The sequence below is a fragment of the Peromyscus leucopus genome, chromosome 4 (assembly GCF_004664715.2).
Source record: "Peromyscus leucopus breed LL Stock chromosome 4, UCI_PerLeu_2.1, whole genome shotgun sequence".
Taxonomy (NCBI): Eukaryota; Metazoa; Chordata; class Mammalia; order Rodentia; family Cricetidae; genus Peromyscus; species Peromyscus leucopus.
In genome coordinates this window covers 140516459-140539833 of record NC_051066.1, presented here as the reverse complement: position 1 = coordinate 140539833, position 23375 = coordinate 140516459, and the positions used below count along the sequence as shown (strand labels likewise).

General features: G+C 51.6%; 1 protein-coding gene across 1 annotated transcript in view; it reads left to right on the top strand.

Moving 5' to 3' along the window:
• Bmp7 (bone morphogenetic protein 7) overlaps nucleotides 1–23375 on the top strand; it is a 79671-nt gene that overhangs the window by 45160 nt on the left and 11136 nt on the right. The window contains exon 3 of the mRNA XM_028893791.2: nucleotides 6128–6276. Within this exon, the coding sequence (XP_028749624.1) occupies nucleotides 6128–6276 (149 nt within the window). The remainder of the gene's footprint in view (nucleotides 1–6127; nucleotides 6277–23375) is intronic.

Genomic DNA, 23375 nt, shown 5'->3' with positions numbered 1-23375 from the left:
TTCAGGAAGGCAGTCCACCTTATTATTTGAGGCAGCATTTCTCACTGAACCTGGGGCTCGCCAATTTAGCTAGGTTGGCTGCTAACTGAAGCCCAGGGTCCTCCTGTCCGCCTGCCACGCAGCGCCACACCCAGTGTGTTAGATAGGTACTGGAGATTTGAACTTAGGTCCTCACACTTTCACTGCGAGCGCTTTGATGACTGAGCTACCTGCCTGTTGTTTATGTCTTTCACATTTGTTTGTTAGTTTGCAGAGGACAGCTTGCCCCCTTCCCCCCCGCCCCCCCCCTCTGCCGTGTGGATTCTGGGGTGGAACTCCAGGCATCAGGCTTAGCAGCAAGCACCTTTAACCCCTGTCTTGCCCGTCTGAGTTCTATTTACCTTTGCCAGCTAATGCAACTGGATCTCTTTTTTGTGTGTGACCACTGGCTGTTTGGCCATCTTTGGAGACCAGTCTATCAAAATTGGCTACATTTGTCCTCTGAGGCAGTGACATGCTAGCTTTGCTGTGTGAGCGTGGATCCTGCCTTCCACTGTCTTGACCAGCTTGAGCAAGAAGGAATTACTCTTGATTTTGGTTGAGCCTTTGATGTCTGAGCCATCTCCAGTCCTACTGCTGATTTTGTGAAAACCACTAACGGAGGTACTTTACTCTTTAATTTCTCCGGTGCACACTTGAGGTTTAGTCTTATCTTTTTCCGTCAGGTTGTGTCCCCAGATGTTTGCACATCACACATTCTGTGTGCACTCCTTTTGGTCAGTGCCTGTCTTCCTTGCCACCAGGTAGGTCTGTGTGGTTCTTTGAGCAGCCATGGAGCACCCACTTGCCTTGGACATCCTGTGGTGTTTTAATCAGTCCCCTTGGGAGACAGTTTTCAGTTTTTCTGTAATGGGAATTCTGAGTGTTGTCTGGGTTATCTTTCTCTGGAACTGACCATCCTATGTAAGTGGCTTAAAAGGAGAGCCATTCTGCTTGGGAATTGGGATGTGCTCAGCCAGGCAGTTCTTCTGCTCCAGGACCCTCTGAGGTTACCGATGAAGATGGGAGCTGGGAGGCCCAAGCTGATACCTCACCTAGGGATAGCTTGGTCTCTTCCTTCCTTGCTGTGGCAGTTTGAACATGGGATGTCTGTTGTAGACTCTCAGATTTGAAGCCGTGGTCCCCAGCTGGTGATGCTGTCTGGGGAGGGAATGGAATTTTAGGAGGTGCAGCCATGCTGAGGAAGTACATCACTGGGGGTGGCCTTGGAGGGTTTCTAGCCTCACCCCACTTCCTGTTCTCTAGCTCTACTTCCTGTGTGTGGTTGAATTGTCGTCTGCCAGCTTCTTGCTCTTGCTGCTGTGCGATTTTTGATTGATACCATGTCTTCTCTGACATGGTGGATTGATTGACTCTACCCTCTGGAGCCATAGCTAAAATCAATTATTTTTTGCTTAGGTTGTTTTTGGTTTTGATGTTCATCATAGCAACAGAAAAGTACTTAATCCACTTCCTTTGTAGACTCTTCAGCTGAACATTCTCTTTCTCCCCCCTCAGAGAGTGTTTTAGTTGGGGTTGCTATTGCTGTGATGAAACACCATGACCAAGAGCGAGTTGAAGAGGAGTAAGTTTATTTGGCCTACACTTCCATATCACTGTTTGTTGTGGAATAGAATAATTGTTTAACTATGTAAAGATGTGTTGCTGTTTCACCTTGCCTGCCTAAGGCACCTGATTGGTCTAATAAAAAGCTGAATGGCCAGTAGCTAGGAGAGGAGGGATAGGTGGGGCTGGAAGGCAGAGAGAAAAGTGGGTGCCAGCCAGCCAGGGACCAGCAGCCAGACACAAAGGGAGCAGGAAACAGGATGGACAGTGCAGTGTGTAAATGAGGTAAACAAACCTCGGGGCAGCACCTAGATTAATAGAAATGGATTAGTTGAAGTTTCAAAAAGCCAGCTAGAAGCAAGCCTAAGCTAAGGCCCATCATTCATAATTAATAATAAGTCTCTGTCATGATTTGGGGGCTGGCAGTCCAAAAGAGCCTGCTACAGCTTCATCATTGAAAGGAGTCAGGAAAAGAACTCAAATAGGGCAGCATCCTGGAGGCAGGAGCTGATGCAGAGGCATGGAGGGGAGCTGCTTACTGGCTTGCCCCTCATGGTTTGCTCAGCTTGCTTTCTTGTAGAACCCAGGACCATCAGTCCTACAGACTTGTCTACAGCCTGATCTTATGGAGGCGTTTTCTTAAGTGAAGTTCCCTCCTCAGATGACCTTAGCTTGTGTCAAGGTGTCAGGAAACTATCCAGCACAGGACAGCCCCCCACCACAACACACACACACACACACACACACACACACACACACACACACACACACAGTGCAATTAGGCTTGCTGACTCCGTGACTTGATTCCCAGGAGGCAAATCAAGAGGCCACTCAGATTCTCAAGGGCTGGCCCAGACTGGACCTTGCCCCCACAGGGACCTGTTGGTACAGCAGGTCACACAGTTGGTCTAGACATCAAAGACAGAGACCGGCCTCCTTTGCTGTATGAGGGAATGGGTCCCGGATGCAGACACGAGGAGCTGGTGGTGGTCATATTTAGAGAGTCTTGCACAACTGTGAGCGGCTTTGCACGTGTGTAAAGTCCACAGTTGAGAGTCTTTGCATGGGTGGAGGCCTTCCTGTTGGAGATTCTTCTGGGGCCTCAGAGCAGTCTCACCCTAGGACTCCCAGAGAATTTACCAGTCCTGCCGTAACGGGTACAGTGTGCACCTCAGGAACATTGGAGTTGTGTACAGTGTGTACCTCAGGAACATTGGAATTGTGTACAGTGTGCACCTCAGGAACATTGGAGTTGTGTACAGTGTGTACCTCAGGAACATTGGAATTGTGTACAGTGTGCACCTCGGGAACATTGGAATTGTGTACAGTGTGCACCTCAGGAACATTGGAATTGTGTACAGTGTGCACCTCGGGAACATTGGAATTGTGTACAGTGTGCACCTCGGGAACATTGGAATTGTGTACCTGGTCTTCACTTGGCTCTTCCTAGTTGCCAACCAAGACGACACTGCCCTCATTTTCCCTAGGAGGATGCCAAGGCTCAGGATGAACTGGTGCTACCCCTGTCCCACACAGTGCAGGCACCACACAGGGCCTAACAGGTCCTGTCCCTCCCTCCCTCCCTGCTGAGATGTGACCTGGGGGTCTCGAGAGGGGGGAAGCAAGGCTTAGAGATAGAGGTTTTTGGATTAGCTTTCCTGTGCCACAGCCCAGTTCCACCATGTATGAGGCTTGCCCTGAGACAACAAGAACATGTCCCCATGCCCACATGTGTGACATCTGCTGCCTGGGACTCATTGCAGAGATCAGGCTCACAGCAGTCCTGCGTCAGCCTCCCCAGCGCTGGGATTGTGGGCGTGTGGCACCATGCCCGACTTGGGAGTGACATCTTAACATGACTGAGGGCTGGGGGAAGTTCAGAGTGCCGGCTTGGAAAGCACCCAGGCTCCAGGAGTGGAGAAGGTAAAGGGATGTGCGTGCATCTGTTCCTTGGGGCCCCAGCTCCTACGCCTTCCCCACCTCTGCTCACCTGGGCTGCGCGGCAACCGGTGTCTTCTAGGTAAATCAAAATGTCCCAGAGGCCCATTCCCCACTCTGTTGTGTGACCAGTGTTCCTTTGCAATCCAGTGTCCCACTCAGGTGGGAGCACGCTGTTGAGTGTGTCCCTGCTGTCCCGTGGTCCCGACTCTGTTCTGGTGAGGTGTCTCTACATCTTCAACCCACTCCTGTCCCTGCAGATGAGGTGTGGCTCTTCCTTGCATGCCTGAGATAAACTGTAAACTCTGATGGGTGTGGGGCGTGGCTGCCTTCATGGTGATCTGGGAATGAGTCACTTCTGGCCTGACACATCTGGCCTCAGCGTCCTGGCCTTTAATGAAAGAAGTCTTAGCATCTACGGGCAGGGTAGGTCCCTGTGAAGGCTTGCTGTGTCCCCCGGTCCAGCATCTGCTCCCGTCTTCCCGCACGTCGGATCTCCTGGCAGCGTCACCACCCGAGTCTCTCATCTCGTGCTTGGAGCAGATGTCCCGAGTTGTCTCGGAGTGACATCTTTCTGCTTCCATCTGCTGACTGTCAGGCTAGCGAGCTGCTTCATTGGCAGCCCCGAGAGTTCTCCAGAGTTAGGGAAGCCATCAGGCAAATCGGAGATGAAGCCAGCCAGATTTCCCTATGTGTGGCTTTGAAAGCCATGTAAGAGGTTCTCCTAATAAGTTTTGGAGTCACCTCTAAAGGGGCATCAGGGTAGAAGTAAGTGGGTCCTGAAGACTAGGTCATTATTATTGTCAACTTGGACATCCAAGTCAAACTTAGGGTCTTTCAAACCCTGTGTGGCCCTAATAAGGCTTCCTTGCCTCTGTAATAAGTAACTGAGAGGACAGACTTCTGCAGGTCTGGAGAGACTTTGGCCTGGCCCCCAAGGGGCAACATAGGCTCTTACCCAGTGGCTAATTTACTGGTTTTAAATCAGAACGTGAAGCATCTTAGTCTGTTTCTGCTGTTGTAACAAATTGCCCGATACTGGGAAACTTACAAGAACAGAAATTCATGTCATAGTTCTGGAGGCTGGAGGTCAAGGCGCTGGTGGGATCTGTGTTCCACAAATGTGACTATTTCAAGATGGCACCATGTCACTCTGTCCTCACACAGAGAAAGGGAGAAAGTCCAAAGGGTTCAAACACTCTCCCTCTATGCTTCTCACAAAAGCTAGTTCATTCACGAGGAGAGCGCCTTCATTACCTGGCCGCCTCAGAAAGCTCCCGCCTCTTAATGTTGTCAGACTGTGGATTAGCCTGGGAAGGGGTGTGGTGTCCTGGCTGAAGTAATGATGTAATTCAACGTTTTCTAAATCAGGTGTAGGGAAACCACCCCCACCTCCACCCCTACCTATGGTCTCCATGATATTTGTCCATGTCTGGAGTGACCACCATTCCCAAACCTGTGCATGTGACTTGCCTAAGCCGCCTAGGTTCTCTGTGCCTAGACTTTTGGCTGGAGGGATGAGAAGAGGAAGAAATGGCTTAGAGCATTCCTTTCGTGACTTTGATCCTTGCGACTACTGGTGTCCTCATACTTGCCCTGGAACTAGCTCTCTGAGTCTGTTTGCATCCATGTTTGGTCTCTGGGTGACTATTGAACTTCCAGAGAAATGCTAATGGGTTCTGAGGGAAGAGACATTGAAAACACTGGCTACGGATCTAGGTGCCCAGCATAGCATAAGGAGTGCTAGTATTTTAGTTGACCACTGAAGGGCTCAGAATGTTGAAACTGAGCCTTGATAGCTAAAAATCCACAAGAGCTGATATGAATGAAAAGGTGGGATGGTACTCATCTACCCACCCATCATCCTCCACATACCTACACATCCATCCACCCCATCCATCAATCCATCTGTTGATCTCACCATCCTCTCTCTGTTCACCGATCCTTCCATCTACCTCTCTCCTTCATCCATCTGTTACCCACCCCTCCACATGTTATCTATCCGTCATCTATCTCTATCAATTCGTCTACCATCCATTCATCCATCTATCTACCTGTTGTTCATCTACACATCCACTTACCTATTCATGCATTCATCTATCCACCCACTCACCCACCCATCTGCTCACCCAGTCACCCACTCACCCATCATCTATCTATCACCCTATCCATCTCTCATCTGTCCACCTACTTACCTACCTACCTCCCAACCCACCCATCTTGCCTCTATTAATCTGCTCACTTAACCTATCCATCTATGTATCTACCCATCCATCTTCTATCCATAAATCCATCCACTGCTCCAACTCTCAACCAGCTAGCCAGCCATCTTCCACCTCTCATAGGGTGAATTACGGCTTTACCCTGCATGGAGCTCTTGGTGTGGTGCCAGGCATATGGTGAATGACCTCCTGGGCATCGCCTTCTGCCCAGCAACTTGCAGGCTGTATAGTTACTGCCTCTCCTCTGTCTTGCTAGGGTCCCCTGACATCTGGTAGAGTGAGATGGCCTGTGCCAGCTTCCCCTAGCTGGTAAGCTGCTGGCTGTCAGGGTGGCTGAACTGTGACCTGCCTAACCTCAAACTATGTCTCTCTCCTCTTTCCAGGGAGTCGGACCTCTTCTTGCTGGACAGCCGTACCCTCTGGGCTTCTGAGGAGGGCTGGCTGGTGTTTGACATCACAGCCACCAGCAACCACTGGGTGGTCAACCCACGGCACAACCTGGGCCTGCAGCTCTCCGTGGAGACCCTGGATGGTGAGTCCCAGACACCAACACCTCTAGTCCCAGCTGGTGCTCCGCCCCCATCTCAACCAGGCTTTCAAGACTAGCTCTTTTCTGAACCCAGCGTATCTTCTCGTATCACACAAGAAGATCGGGAGCTGGGCGAGCTGGGACAGAGATGGCCTCACTGCTCACAGTTATCCTGCATCAGCTGGGTTTGCAGTCACGTTGCACGTGTAGACTCTCAGGTCCACACAGACTGCTGTGTGAGAACTGCACAAGGCCAGAGCCCTGAGCTGGCATAACACACGCAGCGCAGCAGGGCACACCAGACAGGTTTTTCAGCTTGTTGCCCTTGGCACTCCTGGCATCCTGGGCAGTGGAGCATGGTTGCTGGCATCCCCGATCTTCTAAGCATTGGGTTCTGGTAGTGCCATCCCCAAATTCTTCCAACATTGCTAGATGTTCTCTGTGGGATGATATTGAAGCACTGAAGTCACGTTGGTGGTCTGAGTTGCAAATTCCTGGAGAAGCCATCATTAGCTGGTCCTTCCTGGCATGTCTCACTCCCTGTCATGTGTGTGTCTGTGTGGGGGGATGAGCACATGAGTGAAGGTGACCTCAGAGGCCAGAAGAGGGCATCGGATCCCCTGGAATTGGAGTTACAGGTGGTGTAGAGGTGAATGGTGTGGGTGCTGAGAACTGAACTTGGGTCTTCTGCAAGAGCAGGAAGTGTTCTTAATCATGAGCCATCTTTCCAGATCCCTTTCCACCAGTTCTTATTAGTATTATTGTTTTTGTTTATTTATTTGTTCTTTGAGACAGGGTTTCTTTGTGTAGCCTTGGCTGTCCTGGATTAAAAACATGTACCACCACTGCCCTGACACCTTTTTACCAATTTTAAGGGAGAAAGGAAAACACATTGTTTTTTCATTCATTTTGGAATAGGAAGTTTTCATTCCTCCATAGTCAGCCTGATGGAAATGTGTCACAGTAAATAGTTTCCCCCCGTTTCCTTCCCCCAGATTCTGAGTTCCACTTTCCAAAGATAACTCCTCCTTAGCACTCATGGGCACCTTTACAGGGATGATGTCTGGGTACTTAAGAGCTTAGGTATAGATTCTGATTTCTGTTTTGCTTCTTATACAAATGATTATCTGATTTTCTTTGAAACTGCCAGCTTCCAATGACATGGAGAATTATTTATTAATTATGAAAGCTTGGCCTTTAGCTTAGGCTTGTTCCCAACGAGGCTCTTATAACTTAAATTAACCTTTTTTTTTTGTCAGTCTGTGTTCTTCCATGTGACTTTTTACCTCTCTTCCATTCTGTATGTCTGACTCCTCCCTTGTCTCCATGGCATCTCGCTCATGCCTAGATTCCCACCCCTGAGTTTCTCTCTCTCCCAAAAGTCCCGCCTAGCCTCTTTTCTGCTTAGCTATTGGCTGTTCAGCTTTTTATTAAACCAATCAGAAGGCACTTTAGCCAAGACACATCTTCACAGTGTACAAAAAGATTACCCCACAGCATGATGGTGTGTGCCTTCGTTACTTACCTGTTCCTGTGATGAAACACCATGACCAAATGCTATAGACAAATTTTCTTTTTTTTTTTTTTTTTTGGTGGTTTTTTTTTTTTTGTGATATATATTTTTTATTTTACATTATTCATCTACATATAGCATGGTTCCCCTATTCTCCCTCCCGCCTCTTACCCAGCCACCTCATTCCACCTCCTCCAGACAAGTCCTCCGAGACTGTGATCAACTTGGTAGACTCAGTCAGCAGGTCCAGTCCCTTCCTCCAGACTAAGCCAAGTGTCCCTGCATAAGTTCCAGGTTTCAAACAGCCAGCTCATGCAATGAGCACAGGACTCGGTCCACTGCCTAGTTGCCTCCCAAACTGATCAAGCCAATCAACTGTCTCACCTATTCAGAGGGCCTGATCCAGCTGGGAGCCCTCAGCCTTTGGTTCATAGTTCATGTGTTTCCATTCATTGGCTATTTTTTTTAATAATTGAGTAAAACTGAAATTTATTATATGCCACAGTCATCCAAAGACTCCATACTATATATATAGCCTCTATGTTCTATGGGTTGTGGTCTGATTGTTCTTTATTTTATATCTAGAATCCACCAATGAGTGAGTACATACCATAACTGTCTTTCTGGTTTGGGTTACCTCACTCAGGATGATTTTTTCTATTTCCATCCATTTGCCTGCAAATTTCATGCTTTCATTGTTTTTCTCTGCTGAGTAGTACTCCATTGTGTATATGTACCACATTTTTTCATCCATTCTTCCGTTGATGGGCATCTAGGTTGTTTCCAGGTTCTGGCTATTACAAATAGTGCTGCTATGAACATAGCTGAGCATGTATCTTTATGTATAAATCAGCATTCCTTGGTAGATGCCCAAGAGTGGATGGCTGGTCTTGAGGTAGTTCGATTCTTAATGAGAAACCGCCACTGATTACAGTTTACAAGACATCAAAAGGGTTTCTTTTGGCTTAGAATTCCTGAGGGTCAGAGTCCATGATGGTGAGGACAGCATAACGGCAGGTCGTAGACACACGGTGACAGGAACAGAAGCAGAGAGCGCACATCTTCAAACAGAAAACACAAAGCAGCAGCAAGCCAGAAGTGGGAGGGGTGTTTTACTCTCAATGCCCGCCTCCAGTGACACACTTCCTCCAGCAAGGTTGCAGCCACTAAACCTCCCCAAACAGCGCCACCCACCGGGGACCAAGTGTTGAAATGCCAAAGACTATGGGGACATTTCTAGTTCAAGCCATCGCAGTGTTCAGGTGACAGCTTGTCTTGGAGATTGGTCCCATCTTCTACTGAAGAGCTTTCTAATTCACTTTAAGGTGGGTTTGATGTCGTCTCCAACGTGCAGGTGGTAAGGGAGTGCTGGCCAGGTGGTTGTTAGAAGATTTCATGAGTTGGTATGGGGGCGGGGATTTAAAATTATGTCTCAGTGGGAACACAGAGAGGTGAGGACACCACTAAGACTGAGTTGAGTCCTCAAGCCCCATATGGTGGAAGGAGAGAAATCCATGTAAGTTGTCCTCTGACCTCCACACATGTATGGTGGCATCTGTGTGCTTCCTGGAGGGTTTCCCAGGACACCTCTCAAAATGTAGATTCAAAGTGAATAGGTGTGGGTGGGGTACAGGGAAGCCTGTTTTTCCAGACAACCTCCCCTGCTCCCCAGGCTGCTGCTCCCTGGACCACACTGTGGATGAGCAGGACTTAGATGTGACCTGGATAAACTGACTGTCACTACCACTGTGTGGGCGGATACTCTCCACTCTGTGACTCTCGCAAATAGGACAACCGTGAGGAACCTGGCTGCAGTCCTTCTCCGCTGAGTGGGTCATGTCTGAACTTGACCCTGCCTGTGGTCCATGTCTTCAACCCGCCCAGTTTGGAGACCTCCCAAATGCCCCCCCAGCAGTGTGGTGGGTGTCTGCTGCCCCTCCCTCAACGGTTCGGCTCTCACACCTGCCCTTCCTTACTAATGACCTGCCTTGTGTTCAGTAAAGCTTCTCTTCTCCGGAGAGAGACGGTGTTTCCCACAGGTGCTGTCTGCAGTCTTTGCTTTCTCCTTTGTGTTGTGTGTGTGTTGGTGTGTTCTCCAGTGTGTGTGTGTGTGTGTGTGTGTGTGTGTGTGTGTGTGTGTAGGTCAGAGGACAACTGGAAGAAGTCAGTCCTCTCTTTCCATGTGGGTTGCAGGGATCAAACTCAGGTAGCCAAGCTTGGTGGCAAGCACCCTTACCCACTGGGCCATCTTGCCTTCTCACCCTCTGGCTTTTTCTTTACGCGGTTCAGGGGGATCCAAGTCAGGTCCTCATGCTTTCGAGGCAGCCCTTCCCTGACGAGACACTCCCCAGGCCTGCTGCCTCCTCTCACCCTCTGCCCGCAGCTCTGATGATCCTGTTCTCTTTGGTTCTGACTCTTTGCAGCTTAGTTTGGTTTTCTTTGCCCTTGTGGCCCCAAACAGGAGTGGACACGATCACTTTCTCCTGTGTGGTTCTGGGCTTTGCTTCTTCCCCTCTGTCAGAGGCCCTGGCTTTAGTCTGGGATTGGAGGCCCTAGCTAGAACCTTGAGGATGACTGAAGGACAGTCTGGCTTAGACATCCCTTTTCTTTTTCTGCAGACCGATGCAGAGAACTGGGACAATCCTGATCTTGCCACACCTTCTAGAACATTCTTTCGTCTGAGCTTCAGAAAGCTCATCTAAGTTCAAGGCTGTGCGGACACCCCAGTGTTTGGGGCCACTCTCTGCTTTCTGCACTGTTCCCTGGTCCCCTTTCTCCCGTTCTCCATCAGCTTTCCCTGCCCCTGAGACTTACAAGGGCCTCTAGAAAGTTCTGGAGTCTCACCTTCTATATCAGGGGCTGGTAAATGACACCTGATGACCATTTTCAGCTTGAAGCTTGTTTTTGTCACTTCTGGCCTTTTCTTCTTCTTCTGTATATGTGCATAGGTGTGGGTATGCATGGGTGGGTGTGCATGGATACATATGCACATGTGTGTGTGGAGGTCAGAGGTCTAGATCAGCTCTCTTCCTCTATCACTCTCCACTGATTGGCTAGACAGGCTGCCCAGTGAACTCTAGGGATCCACCTGTCTCCATTCTCCCGAGCCCCAGTGCTGGCATTACCCATGAATGCAGCCATGCTAGTCTTTTTGCATGGATCCTGGGGATCCAGTCACATCCTGAGGTTGCTTGGTGAGCACTTTACCCATGGAGTCATCTTCCCAGCCTGAATTTTCATATTTTTGAATAGTTTCCAACAAACCAGAAGAAAACTCCGGCTGGCACAAGAAATGCTATGGTAGTCACTTCATTGTCCACAAGTGTGTCTGGTGGCACGAGTCACGCCCGCCTGTTCCTGTGGTCCACAGCAGCTTTTGAGTTTCAATCACAGAGTTGAATAGCTGTGGCAGACACCTGATAACCTGCCGGGCTGGGTGTGTTGGCTCTTTTGAGGACAATCACTTCTGGGGAAGTTGATGGCATTGGCCCTGCACCAGCCGATCTCAGCCCGTGCCCCCTAGAGAGCCACAGGTGCCCCTCAAAGGGAAGGGTTCACGGTCTGTTAAGTATGAGGAATGCCAGCTGAATAAACCAAGCAGGCTTCTCTTGAGGACTTACTAGAGACCATTTTGCCAAGTGTCCCTGGTTAATCTCAGGGTGAGGGTTTCGCACGGAAGAATCCAGAGTGTTTCTTTTGCAACAGAATAATTCCGCTCTTAAAAGGCCTGGTAGGACATATGGAAGACAAGAGAAAAATGAAGTACAGAGGTTAAGATGAACTTGATTTCCCTCTTCAGAATGGCTGCTTCTTTGGGTTTGGGAACACCTGTTGGGACTTCCAGCTTGACTCAGTGGGTCCTGAGTGTCTGTGTCATGCCAGTCCTACTGACGCATGTGGCTGAAGTGTGCTTTTCCCCTTAGGTGGCCTGTGCTCATCGGCCAGGCCTCCTCTCTCCGATCCTTCCCCAGAACCGTGACAGGTCTCAGCAGGCTTTGAGGTAGGGCAGTCTGGTGCGCAAAACTCTGTCTCAAGAGCCAGGTGGCCCCGGCTGGAATGCCAGCCCTGCTGTTCCCTAGTTTGGTGACTAGGGCAAGTTATCAAAGAACACCCTCTTCTGGAAGATGGCCCAGAGCAGCTCCTGTTCCCAGGGTGTCTGTAGCAGCCCAGTGTGCTTCCGCAGTGGGTGACGTGGCGGCGGCCAGGCAGGAGGGTCTCTTGGCTCAGGCTGGACCTGCCTCCTGGGTAAGGCCCAGAAGGGAAGGCGTGCCTGCCCACTCTCCAGGAAGGCCTTTCATTGGTCCCCTGGGCAGGAAGGACTGCCCACAGACCATCCAGACAGATACGCACGAGGCCACTGGCTGTGTGGATGAGGACCTCCGAGGATGTGCTACAGGGCAGGGTGATGGGCACTTCTTAGCCCAAGGCCAAGTCTTCCTCATCTGGTAGTCTCCAGTGAGAGAGGTCCTTTAGAGTCACCTGAGCACACAGGCCCCATCCATCCTCACCCATGGCAAGTCCCTGAGGGTGTCTCATAGCTGTGTTCTTGGGCATCTTGGTGCCTGGGTAGGTATCAACAGCCCTATGAGCCTCTCACACCCCATGTCAGGGACACTGCTTATTTAGAGAGCTGCGTAGCGGACAGACTCCGCTCTTGCTACCACGTGGGTGCAAGGCTCATGGGGCCCACTGGGGAGTCAGTGTGACGAGCAACTACTGTGTGCTGAGCCTTTAACTGGCAGCGGAGTCCCCGCGCCCACCCTGGGGACCTGGACTAACTCAGGTTGCCTCGATGTTTTGGACAGCTCCTGCTGAGGCCAGGCTCAGGACGGCACCAGGGCAGAAAGAGGCAGGGTAGCAATCCTCACCCTGCCTCTCAACGGTTCATCAAGACCACCAAGCCTCGAGGCCGCGCCACCTGGCTGGAGGAGACGTGCCTGGTGGCAGCCAGACTTTCGAGCTGGCTGCCCGTCAGGCCTCAGTTTCCCAGCTCGGGGACATCTGCTTCCATCCTAATGTGCTGTTCTTTCTGGAAGCCTGATGTTGTTTCTCCTGACGTCAGCTCCTACAGGATGGCAAATTGCAGAGTCCTCAGGCACGCTCACTGCTCACTTCCCCCATCTGGCCCTGAGGGAGGTCCCAGGTCAGAGGTGCCCTTCCCAGACCACCCAGGCAGTGTCCAAAGTCTGCCTCTGTCCCTCGGTCTTCCAGCGGCAGGCCCCTGCTAGTCACCAGAACAGCACAGCTGGGTTCTGGGGGCGAGTGTGTGGTGTGGGATGGAAGTCAACATCCTCTGGATACCTAGGCTCCCAGAAGACAGGCAGACAGCCCTGGGGAGGGAGGGAGGGGAGGGATGCTGTGGGGGTGAAGGCTGGTGACTCTGCTTTTCATACAGAAGAGACCACAGGAGAGGTGTTGGGTCCCCTGTGCAAACCCCGTGGCCTGCTTTCCCCATCCCGGAGCCAGCCACCAGGCTGGTGCTAGGCGTGGGGGTGGGAGGTGGGGCAGAAGAGGAGGAAGGAGAGGAGGGCTACCCAAGCAGGCTCCTGTGACTCTGGTTCTCCTGTAGCGACTGGAAGGGCAGTCCAGTGGTCCCTGGGGTTCCGTTGCTACTCCTTAGGTCGCTGTTGGGTGGTTGCCACAACCCATCCAGCCTCTTAGGATCTCCATTCCTTCATGGTCTCCATGGACATGCTAACATTACCTCTCCATAGGCAGCTGGGAGGAAGAGGAGGTGAGTTCTTTGGAAATGCCCAGCGCTGGGGCAGCCCTGCCTCAGTGCTCCCGAATGGTAGAAGTCTGTATTACTGTTGATTTCCTTAACTCTCACGGTCACCATTCCCGGAGAGCACAGCTGAGGCAAAGGAAGCTGGGGGATTAAGTCACCTGGCTCTCAGTGCTGAACTTGGAACTCAGACTTGTGTCCCCCAATTCTTCACTGGAAATACCTTGTAGGAATGTGGGTACCAATGACAGGGCGGGGGAGGGGATGAGGGTGAGAGGTGCCGTGCTGAGGCCCAGCTGGGCCAATCAGACAGAAGCCCGGGCCCCTGTACACCCGGCCACCCTCCTCCCTCCTCTTCCCTGGGGTAAAGAGAGAAGGGGTTCCCTGTGGGCCTACAGGAAGAGCATGTCTGCACATGGCATGGCCTGCACCCCACTTTTTATGTCTGTGTTGGCATAAATAATCCTGACTGGAATGAAAAATAGACGTTTTCTCTGCAGGGGGTGGTGGTTTACATCTGTGGTAGCAGCAAATGGGAGGCTGAAGCAGGTGGATTGCCACAAGTTTGACATTAGACTGAGTTACATAGTTCAGGCCACCCTGAGCTACTGATTGAGACTCTGACTCAGATAGAAAACCAAACAAAAATGTTTCTTTCCATGACCTCACACTCTGGCTTATGCTTGAGAGACAGAAGAACGGCTCACGGGCCCCTCAGTGTCCTGATTGATGTCCTGGCCCATGGCACAGTGGAGCCACACTGACCCCTCCCCTAGTCCCATGCCCGTGTGCGAGAAGCCTCTCTGCTCCAGTAGCCTGCTGGTCCACACTGGTTGGAAGCTTACATAGTCACCCCCCAACAGACAGCCTGAAGAAGTAGATTTGCTCTCGTGCAACCCACAGCCTCTCCCAAGGAGGTGCACAGACAGGGTCCTCACACTGAAGGAGAGAGACAGAGGCCAAGTGGACAGGTTCTTGTTTTGTGGGGAGTGCTCAGAAGGGCTTCCTGTGGTCCACAAACGGACACGCCTACTTTCCCAAGTTTCCGAAGAAGAGCTGCTCAGGCTAGACACGCTGACTCTGCCCACACAAAGGCACTTGTTTCTTCCATGAGGACCCCAGTCATCCCGTCTTAGTCTCTGGGGTCCCCCCCCCTCTGCTCACTTGTGTGCTTCAGAAGGCAACACCTATAGATCCCGCCAATCCCAGAAGACAATCTGGTGATCTCATCCGGCCCCCTCACTATGGCCACAACTGGTTCTTCTATGCCTTCCAGGACTTGCTCCCCATCTCCTGTGCTTCAAGGCCACATGGCACCTCCTTCCTTCCACCCCACCCCTACCTGTGTTCTCTCTCTCCTGCCTCTCCCCTCCCCTTCCCTCCCGGCCTTGTGTGTGTGTGTGTGTGTGTGTGTGTGTGTGTGTGTGTGTGTGTGTGTGCGCGTGCGCGCACTGCCTCATGATTCTCTGCTTAGGCACATGGGAACATGTGTCCCTCTTTTTTTTTTTTTTTTTTTTTTTTTTGAGACAGGGTTTCTCTGTGTAGTTTTGGTGCCTGTCCTGGTTCTCTCTCTGTAGCCCAGGCTGGCCTTGAAACTCACAGAGATCCTGCCTCCCAAGTGCTGGATTAAAGGCGAGCGCCACCGGCCGCCGCCGCCACCACCACCCAGTTGTGTCCCTCTTCTTGACCATCCAGGTGGATCAGATATGCTACAGGACATTTAAAGACCAATGGGCAGGGGTTGTCCAAACGTGATTCTGGGGCAGCTGGGAAGAAAGGGAACTGAACCTGGGCCTGAGGTAGGGGACTCCATGGCATAAAGCCAGTCTGGCGGGTAATCTCTCACAGCGTAGCTGGTTAGAACCTCTGCACACCAGGACCCCTGCACTTCCTTTTTACTCAGGATCCCAAAAGACAGAGAATGGAAGAGGCCATGGGCCCAGCAGCTGAGGCCTGTCCTCCTGGGGTCCAGCAGCTCTTAGGTCTGGGTAGAAAAGGGCACCAGTGTTAAGTACATTGTCACGTGTCCCTGTCCTTCCGATGCAGTGGCTGGAATCGTTTTTCTACATGAATGAAGAGCATTCTTAGGCTCTTGGAGATGTGATTGGGCCTAGAGAACAAAAAAGCCACAGGAAAGCAGGATACCACCCTCCACGGAGAGGAGGCACCCTCCTTTTCCAGAGGCCCCATTGGTACCCTGCCTGATCTGGGATATTTCTGAGAGCTCGTCAGCTGCTGGGCTCCCCGATTCTGCTCATGCCCCCTGGGCACCCCAAAGCACCTGCTGGCCCCTGCCTTCAGCTCATTCCCCAGAGCCCCATGCCCTCAGGATGGCTTCCTGGAAGGCCCGCCTTAAGCCTTGACCTGTATCCGGACCCGGTCCTTTCTGGATTTGGTCTTTCTTCTGGCATCTGCCTACTCTCTAGTGAATGGTGCAAAGTGAACTAGGCCATCCTGAGTCAGCTAGTCAGGTATGGATTCTGTCTCAGCCATCTGCTGCAGGGACTCACATCTGTATGAAGAAAGGTGGTCATCGCACTGGCACTTAGCAGAAACAATGGCGTCTTATCTTTGGGGTGTACCAATGGTTTTCTTTTTATAGCTTTTTTTTTTTACCTTCTTAAAGTTAGGACCGTGTGTATCTCAGACTTGTCTCAAACTTGTTATGTAGTCAAGGGTAACCTTGAACTTCCGATCCTTCTTCCTCCATCTCCCAGGTGCTAGAATTACAGGCACAGACCTCCAGGACTGATTTTATGCAGTAGCAGTGATCAAACCTAGGGCTCTGTGCATGCTAGACAAGCACTCCACAAACCAAGTGCTCCCCAACTTCCACCAGTTTTCCCTTACGGTCTGGAAATAAACAGATCCAGAGTCAGTGTAGGTGAGAGTGGATATCAGCAAATGCCTTCCAGAGCCTTCCAGAGGCTGGGTGTTTCAAGTGTGAAGGGGGAATTGTTTGCCCTCCCCAGTGCTCGTTAGCATGAGGGTAGCCAAAGGCTGCATTTGCAACTGTACACTGGCTGTGTTCTAATAAAACTTTATTTGCTAAAGCAGGCAGTCAGCCAATTGAAGGATGCAATTTGCTGATTCCTGGGCTAGAGTATCTGTAGTACTAAGGCTTTCACCTTTTGGCCCATCACCTGAGCACACTGGCATTTTGTTCTGTGCCCTAACACGGCACACTTGGCAAGATGGCTGCCTCCAGCTCAGGTCCAGCGTGGAGGGGGAAGGGACTCTATGGATAGGATAAGTGATTCATACTTCTCAAGCCAGACTTGTTAGGGAAGGAGACACGTCTAAGAAACCCACAGCACCCAGCCCCAGAACAAGTGAGGCAGGAGAAATTACGGTCTGCGGCCTCCAGGGAGGAGGGAGCCAGAGACTGGGGTGGGCAGTGGGGTCTGCATCTCCCCCTGTCCTCTGGGCTTTCCTCTGATCACACCTTTGCCTGGGCCCTTTGGGCAGGCCGAGCCCGCAGCTCCCCTGGCCCTTCCACTGGGGAGAGTGTTGAGTTGGGCTGGAGGAACTGAAGACCAGGATCTGGCTTCCACACAGCGGGAAATGAGAAGCCAGGTTCCCATGGAAACCTGTGTGTGGCTGCTTCTCTCTATGTCTACAGTCCCCAACCCTGGACACTACCCAAGACCTCACCAGATTATTGGATAAATGGCCCATGATGTGTGTGTTGTGAAATACTGCTCGGCATTGGAAAGGGTTAACAATGGGAACATGGGGCTTCATGGAAGGCTCTGGAAGACATGTAAACTGAAATAAGTCAGTGCAGAAGACTGGGAGAGGACATGTGATGGGTCAAGAAGATTTAGAGCCCCAGGGAGGCCCCACATCGCACTTAGTAGATCAGGACAGTGACCCGATGGGATAACTCAACTGAGGCATTAGTTTCTGTGCAACGTCAGTTGCCTCGGGCTCCCTCTGACATGTATGTCCCAGACATGGTTCGTGGTCTCTGAGAGCAGCAGCCCCCTGCTGAGAACTGGAAGAGTCTGTGTGTGTGTGTGTGTGTGTGTGTGTGTGTGTGTGTGTGTGTGGTGTGGTGTATGTGGTGTGTGTGTGTGTGTGTGGTGTGTGTATGTGTGTATGGTATGTGTGTGTATTGTGTGTGGTGTGTATGTGTGTGTGTGTTGTGTGTGTGTGTGGTGTGTGTGGTGTATGTGGTGTGTGTGGTGTGTGTGTGTGGTGTGTGTATGTGTGTATGGTATGTGTGTGTGTGTGGTGGTAGCACTGACTCAACAGCTAAACACACACACACACACACACACACACACACACACACACACACACACCCCACCCCCTAAAAAGTCATTTTTGCTATTTCTTACTTTTAAAGGGAATAAAATAAACAGGGCTGGAGCTGGGACTCGGTAGAGACTTCCTACCCTGTTTGAAGTCCTGGGTTTGATCTCCAGCACCTCATAAAGGGGTTGTGAGGTGCACGCCTGGAATTCCAGCACTCTGGAGGTGGAGTGGCAGGACGGACGGGAAGTTCAAGGCCAGCCGCAGCTGTGTAATGAATTTAACACCAGCTTGGGCTACAGGAGACCTAGTCTCAAAGCACAGAACAAGGAAGCAGCCACAGAGGGACCCGCGTGTCCCAGGGAGGAAGAGCCCACTCTGGCCCCGCCCTCTGCTGCCTGGCTGGTGGGCGGGGCCCCACGCCTTCCTGCTTGTTGTAGCCCGAAGGAGGCTCTGGGCACCCAGTGAGAAGAACGTCCCGTCTCAGCCTTAGGGATGAGACGCCAGTAGAGTTGGAGTGACCTGGGACCGCAGCGCCGTCAGTGTGGTCCTGCACGCAGCAAACAGTCCTTGTTTTTCGGAAGTTCAGATGGGGCAGCTGCTCCCTTACCTCCCAAAGCTGCCTTTCATAGGCACGTCTGTGGGCTTCGGGGTGGAGAAGAACCAGTCGGCTAACCTCGGCTAAAATAAAAATAGTTTCTAATTCTGCCAAAGACACAGATTTTGTGGTTTAAAGTATATGTCTATTGTCTTTCTGCCTTCATTAATTAATTCATCCTTCCTCGTAGCCTTGCTGGCTGTTTAAACACAAACAGTCAAAACAAATGATTGCAAACACTAATTGAAAGTCATGCAGAAGCATCTCAAAGGAAAAGGGATTCTTACCATCAACCCCTTGTTTTGTTTTGTTTTCAAGACAGGGTTTCTCTGTGTAGCCCTGGCTGTCCTGGAACTTGCTCTGTAGACCAGGCTGGCCTCAAACTCAGAGATCCGCCTGCCTCTGCCTCCCGAGTGCTGGGATTAAAGGTGGGCAGCACCACTGTCCGTCTACACACCATTTTTTGACTGCTCCCTGTTCAGTATCAAAGTGAGGAGCACAGCGTGGTGGCCTACGCCTGTAATCTCAGCATTCAGGAGAAGCAGGAGGATGGCTGGAGGTTCAAGGCCGGCCTGGGCTATGTAGTGAGACCCTGTATCAATGTGTGTGTGTGTGTGTGTGTGTGTGTGTGTGTGTGTGGTGTGTGTGTGAATATATATAGGCACACCACTGTGTATAACAGGCCAGAGCATCATGACGGAACATCTGCCAGCACTGGGCATGAGTTCAGGGCCTCCTCCGGGCTGGGTAAGCGCTCTACCTGGGAGCCACATCTCAATAATTTATTTTGATTACTTTGTATATGAACACCTAAGATAAGGCAGACAGAGTAACAGCCAGCCATGGCTTTCCATCCAGGACCCCTTGCTTCTTAGGGGTCATGTGACATTGTCTGGGGTCCTGGGTGGAGGCGGCTTGAACACTCTCCAGTGCATAGAACACCCTCCAAGGGCACATACCTGTGGTGCGTCCTCCAACTTTATCCTGCTCCCATGTGCCATAGCTGTGGGTTCTGCTTCCGGACTATAGGAATAATGCTGCTGTGGACGCTCATGTGTGGAGTGTGGTGTGGGCTGTGTTAGCTGCCTAGCTGTGACAAAGTGCTGGCCACAGTTCGTCAGCAGTCAGGAAGGAGAGAAGATTAATGCTGGGCCTCAGCTCTCTCTCTCCCCCGGGACCCCAGCCCACCACAGTCACGGTGGTCTCCCTCTTCAGTGAAACCTCTTGGGAGAGTTCTTTACAGACCCTCCCTGAGTGTGTCTCTGATTCTAAATTTAGCCACAATGGCAAGATGGCAAGGAAGGTGAGCTGTCACACTTAACAGGATGTGTTTAAATTCTTCTAAAGACTCGGCAGCCATTTTCCTGACCCCGCTTTCTGATGAAGGTAAACAAATGCAGTTGGGTTGTCTTCCAGCCTCTACACAGAAAACCCGAATCCTTCCCCAGATTAGGTAATAAGGACAGAATCAGCACTTGCTCCTGAGGGCCAGCTCCACGCCAGGCCCAAAGATGGCTTGTGCCCATGATCCCTGTCGCCAGCCTCTGAGGAGGGGGTGAGATAATTCCAGGCTCTAGACTTAGTCATCGAGGTGGGGCGTTCACGGTGGTGGTCGGGGTGAGAGTGAAGGCTGGCTTGACCCGTGACAGCTGTGTCCCACGAGACCCTGTCTGTGCCGTTCCTTCCACGGGTAGCCCTTGTTTGAAAACATGGCTTCCCTGGGCTCGGTACATGAAGGTAGTTTCTGGAATGCCATCTGTCTGCCTGCACTCTGCTGAGAGGTTAAGTTTCTCCCAAACATTAGAGCAGCAAGCGTGTTTTCTAGAGATCTCCAGAACTCCTCTCTCCCTGTTCTGGCTGAACTGGGTCACGTCTCACCCCTGAGCAGTGACAATGATTGTATGGGATTAGGTGCCTCTTGTCAGACCGCATCCCACCCAGCCCCGAGGCCAGGGCCCAGTCAGCTGGGGCGAAGCTGCCTAGGTTCAAAGTGTGCCATTCACCGGGGAAGCAGGGACACGAGACCAGTGGCCTCATCCTACCTCACACACGCGGAAGTCAAGGCTGCGCAGGCAGCTGGTGGCCGGTGTGGGCTTGGTTCCTTCTTAGCGGAGGTTATGACCATTGGAGGTGGCTTTGCTGACATCTGCCAACCCCGGCCAGCAGGTCAAAAGGGCCGCAGGACTGGGACCACTCTTGGCACCTGGATTTAAGGGGTCCAGAGAGGCATCAGGGTTTCAGGCGAGGCATTTTTATTCCACCCTAAAAGCCTTCCAGGGGGGAAGCCCAAGTCCTCGGGGCCCGGCTTTAATGGTTTCTTTTATAGACTCACTTGTGTTATAGATGGATGAACTAAGGGGGACCCTGCTCAAGAATGCAGGAGAGCTGGACGATGAAAGGGGGGGGGTAAATTGTGGGGGTTGGGGAAATGTGTTTTCTTAAACATGAACTCTTAAAACCACACTAGCTCCCGGGACTGAGCGAGGCACTGAAGGCTGGCCTTCCCCATGTCTGACCTGCCTGGGGACACTAGCTGATATGACTTCCTGATGCGGGCGGCCAAGGCCCTCCAGAGCCATCCCTTCTGCTGGCCTTGGTTCTGTCACTGGACTTGGGGTTGCAGTAGCTACAGTGGTGAAGTGTCGTATCGTGTCCCACACCCCCGTCGCCTCCCCACCCCACCACCACACCCCACAGACACTGCTTTCTGAGCTGCGCGCTTTTAGGCGGGCTGCACAGCTTTGCTCGTCTTGTTCAGCCTCTCACGTCTTGTCCTGCTCTGCACAACCGACACTGTCTTCACCTGGTGTCTCCCAGCTCTGAAGTGTTCGTCACCACACGTGACCTTAAATTCTGATTCTTAAGAGCTCATCCCGGTTGGTCCATGGGAAGAAGGCGAGCCCAGGACCTGCGTGTGAGTCACTTTCCTCAGTGATGTGACAAAATGCCCAGCAGAAGCCACACAGGAAAGCTTAGTTTTGGGGATGTGAGGCAGCTGGTGACAGGTACCCACAACCAGAAGCAGACGGAAATGAGTACTGATGCTCAGTGTCCTTTCTTCTTTATACTCACTCCAGGACCAGCCCACTCTGGAGACAGGGATAATACTGCCCACCTTGAGGGTAGCTCCTCCCAGGTCAGGTAACCCAGTCTAGAAACGGCCCTGTAGAAGTAACCAGAGCTTTGTCTCCACTGACAGTCAAGATCTGTCAATAAACCCTGGACGTTCATCATCGTACTTTCTCACTCTGGTTTCTGGGTCTCCAGGCTCTCATGGAGCACTTCTCTCCTCTCCGGGCCTTTCATGATCCTCCCTAATTAGGGGAGCCTGCAAACTCCGCTGAATGCCCTCGATTCTCTTTGAAAGAAAGAGGTTACTTGGAGTCAGCTGCCATGTTTTGTCTAGCCTCCTGGATTCAAATCCCCTAACACAGAGAGCTGAGCTCAGCACACACCATGGTGGGAGGAGGGGCATTAAAGTGAGGAGAGGGTAACCCAGGAAGCCAGGCAGGTCTGGACATCCTCACTCCACAGGCCTGGTGAGGGCCTCAGGTAGCAAAAATGACTCTAATCTTAACCCTAACTCAACCCTAGACTAACTTAACGCTAGCCCTAACCCTAACCCTAACATAACGCTAACCTGACCCCCACAGCCCTGACCCTTGGTTCCAAGAAGGGATTTCACACAGCACCTGCTAAGTTAAACTATACTTTGTCTCCCAGGTTCCACTCCCCAGCCCCGTGCCTCAGTTTCCCATCTTTGTAAAGCCTTCTCGGCTTTAGCCAAGGATGTACCAGTCTCGCAGAACTGTCTTTTTTCTCATCCCACGGCAGAAAACTGACTGACGGGTAAATGGGGCCTCTAGGGACATGTCTGTCTGTCTGTCTGTCTGTCTGTCTGTCTCTCTCTCTCTCTCTCTGAGGCTAGGGCGGAGCTCACAGTTCTGCACATGTTAAACTCTACATTGAGGTAAATCCCATCCCAAGTCCTCTTTATATTTTAATTTTGAGGCAAGTCTTTCAGTCTCCCACATGAACTGAACTTTCTATCCTCCTGCCTCAACCTCGAGAGTAGCAGAGATGACAGGCATGCGGCACCAAGGTTAGCTCCCCACCCCAATTTCACGTGAATCTCTTTCCAAACAGAGTTGGAATCAACATCTTTCCAAAGGTTAAGCGGGCAGCAGGTAGGCGGCTGGAGGGTGTCTGGGGAAGACGTCCAAGAATCACGTCTTACCATGCTCACTTCCACCGCCCCAGGCTGGTCCTTTGGAACCCTTCTGTCTGTTCAACTGAATCGGCCTGGACTTTGACTTCTGTCTTTCACCTTGTCCGGTCTCAGGGTCAGCCCAAGGTCATCATAGAGAACACTCTAAGTCCCCAGCCCATTAGCTCCGCTTTCTGTCATCCCCTCTTGTCCCACTTTGGGTATCTGTGACTACGTCCCACAAGCTGCTGGCTCCCAAGTATCAGGCCTCAAGCCATCCCATGTAAAGGCGGAAGTCCTGTACCCGGCGGTCACTGCCTGTGGGCCCTCCTTCGGCACAGGAAGGTCCCGCCTACTCCCTCCACTGCGGGCAGCTCCTGGCATCTGTGGTGGTGTGTAGACTCTCTCTTGCTTTTCACGAAGCCCCTGGCCCCCGGCATGAAGGCCTGTCCTGCATGGCCCAGCTGTTTCTCAGGGCTCACACCTGCCAAGACCTTGTTCAGGCAGAATGCTTGCTGCAGGCCTGGAGGTGATCTGTGCCTCTAGCCTGTTATCCCTTGTCACCCTACCTGCCTGCTTCTCTTTCTCATCCTCCTGGAATCCAGCTTTTCTCTCCAGGCCTTTACTTCTGTAGGGCCTGTCTCCCATAGTGCCCTTTCCCACATACTTAGGGGTCACACCTCACTGCCACCTGGTCTCTCTAGTGGCCTCTCCATTGCCATCAGGCATTGGCAGTCATGCTCACCTCCTTGCCACACAACAGTTATATTCCTTACCCCTTGAAGCTTGGCCAACCAAGTGA